Consider the following 12967-nt stretch of genomic DNA (forward strand, 5'->3'; position numbering starts at 1 on the left):
ACTGACTTAGTTACTATTTTTCCTTGCTGGTATCTCAAAATCCTATGAAAATAGTTTAATAAATTACTTACTTCAGGTCCTGTAGAAGGTCTTTTGCATTAAGCATGGTTATTAAGGAGGTGGTAGCTGCAGGAATTATGATAATAGGTGTTCGTGATCCTATAAAGACAAAATTTTATAGGTAGCAAATATATTATTATTAAAAGAAACTACACTTACTTTCCCCATTAAAAGTTGAAAGTTTATAAATAGTAACTTTTAATTCTTTAGAGCTAAAACGTATTTTAAGCTGCAGTGATGTAATATTAAAAATACTTAAAATTAGCAGTGGTATGGCTTAAGCACTGACTGAATGGACACCACACACACACATTTCATACAGCCGTAAAAACATAATAATAGCTTTTGCATTCCAATTTATCCACATTTACTTCATAAAGGAAGTTTAAAATCACCTCACCTTTCTTCTGATTTGGGGGAGGTCTTGCTTGAGAAACTGTAAAGAGGAGGAAAATCACAATTGTATATTATAAAAATCATATTCTTATTATCAAACTTACCAATAAGGACAAAATTTATTTGTATTACATGACTAGTTATAAAATAGATCATAACTTGAATCATCAATGTTATAATCCCTCTGCTTCACAAAAATATTAAAACACCTAATTATTCAACAACCTGCAGCCACAAACAAAGTGGATATACAATATTTCCCCCCAATCTACAGTTTAAGTTACCTACAGTATGAAGTACTGGCAAAAAAATTGGCACTATGAAAATATTTTGTGGAAAATTCCAGAAACAAACAATTCATTAGATTTAAACTGCATGCCTTTCTGAATAACACGATAAAATCTTACACTAGGATGTGAATCTCCCCCTTGTCCAGCTTAGCGCAGCACTATATGCCAAGAGTCCTTAAGTAGCTTAGTAGACATCTTGGTTATTCAGATCCAGTGTTCAGTACTTCAGTATCTGTGTTCAAGCAGCTTTTATTTTACTTAAGAATGGCTCCAAAGTGCAAGTGTAATGATAATGGCAATTTGGATATGCCACTGCCAAAGACAAGCTATAAAACACTTCCTTTAAGTTAAAAGATGAAAGTTCTCAACAAGAAAAAAAATCATATGCTGAGTTTACTAAGATCTGGGATAACACTGAATTTTCTATCCATGAAATTGTGCAGAAAAAGAAAATTCATGCTAGTTTAGCGTGGCACCTCAAACTGCAAAAGTTACGTCCACAGTGTGGTAAGTACTTAGCTGAAATAGAAAAGACACTACATTTGTAAGTGAAAGATTGTACAGACATGTATTCTGATTGACTGAAGTCATGTTTTGATATGATCCCTAGTTTTAAGTATCCACTAAATCTTGGAATTTATCCCCTATAGATAAGGGCAGACTACTCTATTACATTGCCAGATAGTAGAAATCTATGTTAATGGATATCAAAGTCTAACTAGAAAAGAAAACAAATAATTTCATAGCAAACCAATTACTACTGTAATAAAGATAAAAACAGAGTACTGTAAGAGCAGATAACACAGTGAGGGGGAAATGCATTTAACCATTTTGAAGGAAAGAGAAAGGAGTTAGTAGAACCTAAACCCAGAAAAAAATATTTATTTCCTTCTCTTTTAAAAATTGTTTTCTGGTATCTTCTTGGGAATGAAAGAATATAATAAAGATAAGGAGTCAAGTACATATCATCTGGAAATAACTGTATCATTGATCATGATCATGTTATAAAAAAACAAATATTGGGTCAGGTGCAGTGGCTCACACCTATCTATAACTTTAACACTTTGGGAAGCCAATGCAGGATTACTTGAGGCCAGGAATTTCAGAAGAGCCAGAGCAACACAGCAAGACCCTGTCCTCACAAAAAATAAAAATAAAAAATTAACCATATGCGGTGGCATGTGTCACTGATCCCGGTTACTCAGGAGCTGAGGTCAGAAGATCACTTGAGCCCAGAAGTTTATGATGGCAGTGAGCTATAATGACATCACTGCACTCTAACCTGGGCAACAAAGTGAGACTATTAAAAAAAAAAAAAAAAAATCCCTAAACCCCACAAATATTTGTATCTTATTATTTAGATATACAATGAAATATTTGTTGGTATGATAGTAATTAAAAATGAATACATTTTATATTTCAGCATAACAAGTGCTTCATATTCAATTGTCAGGAATTATCCATACAGTAAAATTTATCAATGACTTTAGATGTGCCACATGCTAGCTGGAGTTTGGGATTTTTAAATAAAAATTTAGAGACTTAAATTCTAATTCAACTCAATTCTCAAAAACAAATACCACCTTTAAAGAGACTCACACAATACAAACATTTTTAAAATACCTTCCATTTAGGAAATGCAAAATACTACATTTTAACTAGTTTTTTGTAATCCTCTATAGAGCTACTTATTGCATTATGATAAAATACTATAGTATTTAGTAGTACTGTGATCTTTCCAGCCACATAAATCAGAGAACTACACACACAATCATAAGCCCCAAGACATACATATTTGTTACAGTTTTTTCATCTTCCTTCTTGCTGTGAAGAAAATTACTAAAACTTTCTCAAATCATTTTTAAGAAGAGCTCATGATGGCTGGGCGCAGTGGCTCATGCCTGTAATCCCAGCATTCTGGGAAGCTGAGGCAGGTGGATTGCCTGAGCTCACAGATTTAAGACCAGCCTGAGCTAGAGCAAGACCCCACCTCTAAAAATAGCTGGGCATTGTGGCAGGCACCTGTAGTCCCAGCTACTTGGGAGGCTGAAGCAAGAGAGTTGCTTGAGCCCAGGATTTTGAGGTTGTTGTGAGCTATGATGCCATGGCACTGTTCCGAGGGCAACAAAGTGAGATGCTGTCACAAAAAAAAAATAAAATAAAAAAAAAAAAAGGAAAAGAAAAAGAGAGCTCATGGATAAATGTGATTAGCTAGATAGTGCTATCTAGAACATAATACAGTCTCAGTATATATTTGTCATTTGTTGGCGAGATAAAGAGATGGCAAAATGGATAGATACATGGATAAACAGAAGACAGGAGGAGCTGCTCTGAAAATAACTAAAGGAAAGGACAGAAAGAAGGGGAAGGGGAAGGGAACACATTTGCAACTCAAATAACCACTTATTTGGTAAGAAAAGTCACAAATAGGATCAGGAACTTATGGAAACACTAAACACTTCAAGGCTGAAGACCCAATATAAGAGTAAGGCAAAATATATAATACTATAATAAAGGCTCGTACATATTAACAATAAAGTTTATAGGTTTACAAATAACTATGAAAGACTATAAACAGATTCCCTAGTATGCAAGACACTGTGGCAAACATGCCAATTACGAGCTTGATTTTTAAATAGGGTGAAGGTTAACAGTGAGATGGATAACAACAGGGAGTTTGGATGACATAGTAATCAATAAATAGCAAGGGTCTGTACTCAGATGATATTTACTTCATATCCCTATTTTGCCACTTCCTAAGCAAGTTGATTAACTTTGCTGGGCCTCAGTTTCCTCAACTCTAAAAGAAAGAGAATAGTTTCAGTATCTTGATATTGTTAAGAGAATTTTTAAAACAATAATGCCAATTAAGTCTTGGCACATATTTACCATTTACTGAACCCTAAACTGCTACTGCTTCTATTACCACTACCAGCGCTAATGCAAATACACTGACTGCCAATTTGCAAGCTAAGAATAAACCATAAGAAATATTATTATTGTTGCTTTGCTTGACTTCAAATGTAATTATAAAGAAATATTTATACAAAGCCTATATACAAGGCACTCTGCTAAGTTATTTATAGATGGGAAAACAAAAGTAATCCCTGTTTTCAGACAGCTTTTAGTAGAGGAGGGGAGCCAGACCATAAACAAAAATACAAACAAATATATATATATTAATAAAAGTTATTAAGAAACAAAAATGCATATACACTGGCAGAAATGTCCTTTAGATAGCATGCTTAGAAAAAGCCTCTCAAACAAAGTGGCATTTAAGATGAAATTTGAAGGATGAAAAGCAGCCAATTTGTAAAGAACAAGTGGGTGAACAAACAGTCTAGTTAAGAGGCAGGAATGTGGCAAATACCTAAGGCAGGAAGAAACTACTACTCTTGTGGAAATGAAACAAGGCTAGTGTGTAGATCAGGGGAAAGAAAGGAAGAATGATAGGAGATGAGGTTAAAAATATAAGCAGGAATCAATTCACGTAGGGCCTTTTACATAATGTTAAGTTTGTATTTAGGTGCCAACAGGAAGTCCAGTAACTTTTAAGTCAGAGGGTGACATGATTTGATTTTCATGCCATACCTGTAAGGGAAAAACAATGAATTTAGATAAAGGATCAAAAGGGGCATAAGTGTGAAAGCAGAAAGCACAGTTAGGAATATTACAATAGTAGTACTGAAACTGTATGATTAAAAATGAGTTTTGGTTTTCATTTTAAATTCCAATCCAGGGCCAAACAAAATATAGTAACAATGAATATCTTACCCTCCAATTTCTACATGTATCTTAATAGGAACCAGAAATAAAAAGGTTGCAGATTGACACTCTGCAAACCACACTTTTAGGATGTGTGTACTGGTCTATAGAAATGATGGTTTCAACTGGAATTATGGTAGTAGAGATAAAGAGAAATAGTAAATCTGGAATACAGAAAAGGTAAATCTGACAGAACCCACTGACAGATGAGGAAAGAAGTAAAGAAATGCAATGAATGAAAAATAAGTCCTTAGCCGGGCGTTGTGGCGGGCGCCTGTAGTCCCAGCTACTCGGGAGGCTGAGGCAAGAGAATCGCTTAAGCCCAGGAGTTGGAGGTTGCTGTGAGCTGTGTGAGGCCACGGCACTCCACCGAGGGCCAGAAAGTGCTCTGTCTCTACAAAAAAAAAAATAATAATAAAATAAAAGAAAAGAAAAATAAGTCCTAAGTTTTTTACATAAGAAACAGAGCTGATGGTGATGCCACTTATTTATAAAGAAGCTGAAGAGTATACAATAAGAGATCTTGGGGAAAACATCAAAGAAAAAAATTTTAATTCATTTTAAAATGCTGATGGTATGTCCAGACATTACATAGTTAATGTAACATTCTATAGATAAGAAGAGATGTCTGAATTGGAGATACAAATTTGGAGATCAACAGCACATAGGTTAAAAACTATGAAATGACACTAGATGTACTTCAACCAGTACTTAGGTTATAAGTTAGATGAATGAATAACATTAGAAATCTGCATCAAATATACAGGAGCTAACCCTTTTAATCTCATACGAGTGATATTAAGCAGTTAAACTAGAGCTGTAGGGCAACTATGTCAGAAGATTTATGAATTAGAAGTAAAGAATTAAAGCTGGATAAGTGAAGTATGGACTGTATATTCATTAGAAAGAGGGGAGAAGGATAGGGATATGTGCAAGAGATTTAATCTGGCTACAAAAAGGAAATGACAGACAAATCCAGGGCTATTACTTATCAAATACTTATATTTCTGAATCAACTGGAAAACAAGTGCTTTTTGTTAGTTATATTACCTAAATGAATTTTTAGAGACTGGACATTTTTAGAGGTTTCAAGGTTTAAAGTGTTGAAATGTAAACACTTTGAAACATTAAAATTTTCCAGAGATATGCCTGGCAGAATGGTACCTAGTAAGAAAAGGGAAATGAAAACTTAAAAATGCTCAAAAATAGAACTCTATCCTTGATTCTCAAGGAAAGAATAGGAGGTTCAGTCCCCCATCTCCAAATGATATAAACTCTAACCAACAAATAACAGTTATAATTCTATAATCTCTCCTCTTACACTGCCAGCTATATTCTGGGTACTTGCATATTTTCAGATTTTAAAGAGATAATATAGGTGAACATGTTACTATTAAATAAACTGGGCTGTACACCCTAAGCAGATACATTTAACATTTCTGCAGCAAAATAAAAATATTCATGCTAACCAGGACAAATCAAGATTTCAAACTGCTACCAAAAACCAGACAGTACTGCCAAATGAGAACTAAAAACCTAATTTCTTTTAGAATGGTGGGTAGAACTGTAGACCAATGAGTGTCAAGCAGTTAAGAGGAGAGTTACATGGATGGATATCAGAAGATCTGACATACTAAGGGGCATTAGTTCATATTATATTTCCATCATTTTAATCCCTAGTACACCTTGGGAGAACAACCGAAAAAGGACAATCGAATATCAAGAGTAGAAAAAGACTCAGAATCCCTGTACATATGATCTTCCACTGGATCACATAAGTACCAATTAAAACCCTGCCCCTTTAACTTCTTTTTATCACAAGGCATATGTGAACAAAATCACTTGTTTAGGTATCAGGGCTTCCCCCAACCCCTTTCACTACTATGCTAACTGATTTTGAAAAAAATGTGAAATGAGACAATTGTAATCACAGAACATTAAACTGGGTTAGAATCCTCTGGTGGCTATTTTTCCCCTTTGATCTAATTTCTGAATTTCTCATGAGATCTTCACACTGACAATCCATAACCTCTCATCCCTCCCTTCCAAAGAAAACAAACAATTCTGGATCTGCCTCCACAACATTCCTATACATCATAGGTAGTATTCTTTGCATCCAACTACATCTGTCAATACCTATTTCTTTCACTTTTTCTTCCTTCCTTTCAACAGCTTCTTTAGCTTCTCCTAGTTTCTGGCAAAGAATCTAGCACATGGAAAGCATTGAAATAATATTTGTTGAATTTAACTGTTCTTCCTTACTATCTAATGATGGCTTTAGATGGATATAGTCATCTACTAGTTAAATTAAATAGAGTCTGCACAATATGTACTCCTCTTCTCTACTCTTCCTCAAATCCAGAAACAACAAAGATTTCAAACAAACCCATTGTCACAAAGAAAATACTAACCATGTCTAAGAGGGATCTGGCTGTCTGGATCCGGGCCACAGTGAATTGCCTATAAAATCCTTCTAATATATGCCCCATACATTCTTAATACGATACTTTTAAAGTGTTTCCAGAAATATTTAGTATTTATAAATGACATAATTTTAGAATTAGCCTGTGTGTAAACATACTGTGAATAAAAAGATATCCAAATCTATTTATTACTGATACCATCAAATTTGTGAAGATCACTCATTTGAATCCTTGCTTGTGCCTTTCCTATTTTTCATTTTCTTCATACTCACTTTCAACAACACTGATAACGTTAAAAAAAGGGGGCGGGGGGTGTATTGCATCACTGAAATTGTGCTAAACATAAAAATAAAACAAACACCAGAAGCCAAAATCGAACTCAAAACAAACCTCAAATACCATGCTGGCTGGGATATACATGCATTTAGAAAGGCCCATCTTTTAGGAACTATGAAGAAAGGAAAATTTTTCTATAATAACTTGATACCACCACTATTTAACACATTTTTAAAAGTGGTACAGGATTGTATGTACACAATAGCAGAGATATATGGAATCTATAAGCATCAAAGGAGTATTATCAGTCTATTAAAATTATAATGCTATGCTTCTTCAGGAAAAAAAAAATCACATCTGTACATATTTTCATGGAACTAGGACAGGGAATCGGTAAGAAAATGAATACACATAAACAGCCCTTTAAGCCATTTCTACAGATCTTAAAATAATAACATTTTCTTAAAAAATTTCTTTCATCCTTCAACTACATCTATTTATTTAAGTAAATTTTTTATGACATAACTTAATTACTCAAAAACAGAGTTTTATAACCTATTTCATCAAGGATCTTTGAATCCAATTAGGGAAATTATTACTATAGTAAAGAATATTACAAAATCCAGTTGACAGGAAAATAAATATCTCAACATGATTTTCTTTTTTTTTTTTTTTTTTGCTTTTTTTTTTTGTAGAGACAGAGTCTCACTTTATGGCCCTCGGTAGAGTGCCGTGGCCTCACACAGCTCACAGCAACCTCCAACTCCTGGGCTTAAGCGATTCTCTTGCCTCAGCCTCCCAAGTAGCTGGGACTACAGGCGCCCGCCACAACGCCCGGCTATTTTTTGGTTGCAGTTTGGCCGGGGCCGGGTTTGAACCCGCCACCCTCGGTATATGGGGCCGGCGCCTTACCGACTGAGCCACAGGCGCCGCCCTCAACATGATTTTCATTTTAACTTCTTCATTTCTTTCTGCTAAGATACAAAGTTTTATTAAGGACACTAATTGAAGTTTAAGAAGTATTTTAATGTACATTCTTATAGTTTTGAAATCTAATGCTTCACCAATATTGACATTCTGAAGAAAGATAACCCTTCAATGTATTTTATAAAAAATTTCAATTTCTTCAAAATATTATACATATCCAAAAAAATGTACTGTTATAATCATTAAAAAATAAATTAAAAACAGGTTTTATATTTTTACCTGGTCTTGGTACGGGCTGGGCTGCAGGGGTCTGAGTCTTACGAGCAGACGCACCCTCCTTTAAAAGAATTAGAATTGATATGTGACATCAAAGTTCCTTTACGTAACAGTCAAACACTATAATTACTGCAAAAAAAAAAATCTCTTTTTCTCACTCTGTGCTTCTCTCACACAATTACTCTGTGCAACGTGCTATGACCATAATTTTTAAGGAAAAAAACCCTCTTATCTTTTGTGCTATTAGTCATGAGAGAGGAATAGAGATCTTTAGCAGAAAATAAATTTAAACAGTCAACATATTGTAGTTACTATAAACACATAATTTTTTAATGATTTGCTTAATTACTGACAATTTTAATATTTTCATAAATGTCGTTACCTGTTTTAAAATAAACTTTTTTTCCTTTAAACCAACTTAAAATGAATAAATGATTTATAATCTCTTGTTAGAAAAATCTAAACAATGTTACTTTGGAGTGCATCACAAAACACAAACATTTCAAATAATCCAGTGCCTTTAAAATATTCAGGAAAAATCACATTTATGAATATGAGATTTATTACATTTGAATTGAGTAGATGAGTGTATCTTAAACTACATAATAAATCTCAACTAATTAATGAGCATGTACTATGTACAGGAAATATGCTAGGTGTTGCAAGCATATCGATTATATATTCAGGAACAAAAGCCTCTGCAATGCTTAAGATACACAAAAATTGATCATTCATACTAATTTTTCTTAACACATTTTTCTTTACAGAAAGCTACAAATGAAAATTCTGTAACTATGAATTCATAAAGTTTACTGTAATTGTACTTAATAGAGGGAAATATGATGAATATCAGGGAGTTACATGAATCCATAATAGTGAAAAACTTGCCGCTGTGCCCTTATGTTGGCAGCACTGTTTAAACAATTCAGTAAAGTTTTATATATATATATCAGTGTCTCACAGTTGTACTTGTTTTAAAGTATGCACATCTTGCTGAGAGGCATTCATTATTGTTGGTGCAAGCTTTTGAATGCCACTGCAAGAATATCAGAGCTCAAATTATAGCAACAAATGAACATTCATAAATTTCTTATTAAACTTGGCAAAAGTGGAAATGAAATAAGGGACATGTTAGTCCAAGTTTATGGGGATAAGGCTATGAAGGAAATGGCAGTATACAACTGGATTAAACATTTTTGTGAGGGGAAAGAAAGCGTCACTGATGAAGAAATGTCAGGGTAGCCATAATGAACAAAACTAATAAAAACATTGTAAAACTTTGTTGAATTGTGTGTCAAAATTGTCAGCTGATTGTGAGAAGCATAGCAGACCAAGTAAACATTAATAGAGAAACAGTTAAAAAAAAATTTAACTAGAAATCTTGCCCAACTCATACCTCAACAATGCACCAACTCACGTGACACTATCTCTGAAAGAGGTTTTTAGCCAGTAAACAAATTACAGCATTGGAACACCCTCCTTACTCCTTCTGGTCTGGCCCCCAATGTCTTTTTTCTTTACCCAAAGATAAAGGCAATTTTTTTTTTTTTTTTTTTTTTTTGGAGACAGAGTCTCAAGCTGTCACCCTGGGTAGAGTGCCATTGTGTCACACCTCACAGCAACTTCAAACTATTGGGCTCAAGCGATTCTCTTGCCTCAGCCTCCCAAGTAGCTGGGACTACAGGCGTCCACCACAATACTCGGCTATTTTTTTTGTTGTTGTTGTTGTCACTGTTGTTTAGCTGGCCCAAGCTAGGATCAAACTCACCAGCCCCGGTGTATGTGGCCAGCACCCTACCCACTGAGCTACGAGCGCCGCCCCAGATAAAGGAAATATTAAAAAAAGGACATTTTTATGACATTCAGGACATCAAGAGTAATGTAACAGCTATGATGGCCATTCCAGAAAGAGTTCCAAAACTGCTTTGAAGGGTGAACTAGGCACTGGCATCAGTGCACAGCTTCTCAAGGAGAAGACTTTAAAGGTGACTGAAGAACAATGAAGTACACAGCACTTTTTTCTAGGATGAATTCACAAACTTAGTTGTCAGGCATCATGATATCATTGAAAGAAACATATCCAAAGAAATGTTGCTAAAAATATTTATTTTAAATAAATATATATTCTCTTTAAAAATTTAAGATTTTATATAGTAAAATGATTTAGAAGGGCAGGTTATCCCACAGTATATTTTTTAAATAAATAGTAAAAAAATTAGTACCAACAGAAAAAGAATGGTATCACTTCAATACAATAGTATTCCAGCATTCAGTTAGAACGTCACAGAAATCATTCTTTACAGCAACAACTAGCAAAAACTCCTTAAAGTTAAAAATAAATGAATAAAAATAAACAAAATACACCTGAAGACAATAAAATATCCTTTTCTAATATTCTCACTAAATAGTTATTTAGCATTTATTGGTACATTTAATCTTGAATCATTTTAGGTGCTCATTTAATGGACGTATTGTTTGTAAAAATCCATGAAGCTTAAAATATGGTCATCTTTCTCCAAACTACCTCAAAGTAAAACTTCACTATCAGAAAAGATGAGTCATAAGAAAAGAAGAGCATATCAAATATTTAACACCTTTATAATGGGAGGAAATTTTATGATTATATTTGTTTCTAGGTTCATACTGGGGTGACATGTAATCTCCAGTGCCCAGAGCACAGTAGGTAACTAACACATGTTGGTTGAACTGAACTAATCTACATTTTTTAAAAATCAAAAGCCAAGAAATAACTATTAAATAGGCAATCTAATTTAAAGAAATGTTAGTGAATATAATTTAAAGAAATGTTAGCTTCTTATCCCAAGCTCCTGCATAAAGATAAATCAACAAGACATTATAATAAGCTAACAGGAGTAAACTTTAACCACATCACTTATATATTCTAATATGTAGATACTGCTTTATGGAGTCAGGTCTAATTACATACACAAAGGGAAGAAAAAGACAAGAACATATATGTTAAATTAAACATATATGCAGGCATCTGTCCATATTTGAATATTAGTCTGGCTGGATTGAATTCAAAGCTCTTATTTGGGAATAAGAGTGGACCTAAGTTCAAAATCACCAGAATACAGCATTGCGTGCATATGAAGAGAACTACATGAACCAAAAGTGATACACTTGACTACTGAAATGTATCTATAATGAACAAAGACTATGGCTTCTGTAACATGGGTCAGGCAAAAGGTGAGATTATAAGTAAGTAATGCAAAACAACAACAAACAAACAAAAAACCACCTTTTCCATTACAAATCATAACCCTTAGGAATTTTTGTCTACTTTTGAGTAAGTCCAAAATTTAATCCCTTCAAATACTAATAATAGGTGTTTCCTGTTCACCAAGTAAGCCATCCTTGCTTGATACCATTATCACTTCTTTCTGGCAAGAAATTCTATCCCCCGGCCATTGTAGAAGGCATACGTTATACAGTAGGTCAATCAAGTGCCCCTCCCTGGCTCAGATATACACCTAGAATTACTGATGATCATGTCCCTTCACTCGTGGAGAAAAGAAGAAACGAATGAAGTGAAACACAAGAAAAGGTGGAATACACCTCCTTATGATGTCTATTATGTAGTTCTAGGGATCTGCCTGGCCCACTTTACCCCAAACCTTCTTAATTATATGAGCCACTAAAATTCCCCATCTCACCACTCCACACATCCCACATACACCTTTTTTGGTCTCAAGTGATTGAGACAAATTTCTGTCAGTTGTCACAGAAAGCATTTTATCTAATTTTACCTTCTTAGATTTACTGAAATTTTGAGTTGTCAAAGTCACTATAGTATAACTTTCCTTAATATTTGAGTTTTATACATAAATAAAGAATTACATAGCTATGACACAAGAGCAGACAATTAACTTCTTGGATGAAAATTGGGAAGATCCTTAATCGTACCATTAGTTTATTGCCTTTTCTAGGACTCTCTAGCCAACACTACCCAAGATGTTACAGCACATTCTACTCTGATTTCCATTATTTTGAAACAATATAGTGTAGAGTGTAGACCTCACTGCATAAGGGACCACAGACACCACATACCACAATCCCACCACCCTCCATTCTAAAGATGAAATAAAAGTAATATACTTTTTCAAAGGCTACACAGCAATATATCTGGCATATATTGAGAAATAGAAATAATAACTTGACAGTAATATAGAATAACCTGACAATTATATTTTTAAGATATCTGGATTGGGGAAAATAATACTACCCAGCCAAGAAAAGAAAAGTATCAGCACAAAAACAATCAAAGAGCTGATAATTTGTGCTAACTGGAAAGGGAAAATTGATTTCTCTTGAAAAGTTAGGAGCATTACAATTTCACCAAGACTTGAAACATTCTGGAAAAGAAATAACTGAATTAAAAGGAAAGGGGAAAACAGTGATAGACTCATATTTGCAAAGCATAACAAGACAAAACAAAGTATGCTGTTTACAAGCAATCCTTGCTTGCTTTACTTTAGCAAATGGGATAATCTAAAATCTTCTGGTACTGGGAGACAAAATACTAGTATCTGT

General features: G+C 34.0%; 1 protein-coding gene across 1 annotated transcript in view; it reads right to left on the reverse strand.

Annotated features, from left to right (window-relative positions):
* CDC73 (cell division cycle 73) overlaps window positions 1-12967 on the reverse strand; it is a 138605-nt gene that overhangs the window by 32545 nt on the left and 93093 nt on the right. The window contains exons 11-13 of the mRNA XM_053606034.1: window positions 8417-8474; window positions 461-496; window positions 72-159 (exon numbers count right to left, since the gene is read on the reverse strand). Coding sequence (XP_053462009.1) covers window positions 72-159; window positions 461-496; window positions 8417-8474 — 182 coding nt within the window. The remainder of the gene's footprint in view (window positions 1-71; window positions 160-460; window positions 497-8416; window positions 8475-12967) is intronic.

The sequence above is a fragment of the Nycticebus coucang genome, chromosome 10 (genome assembly GCF_027406575.1).
Source record: "Nycticebus coucang isolate mNycCou1 chromosome 10, mNycCou1.pri, whole genome shotgun sequence".
NCBI classification, from domain to species: domain Eukaryota; kingdom Metazoa; phylum Chordata; class Mammalia; order Primates; family Lorisidae; genus Nycticebus; species Nycticebus coucang.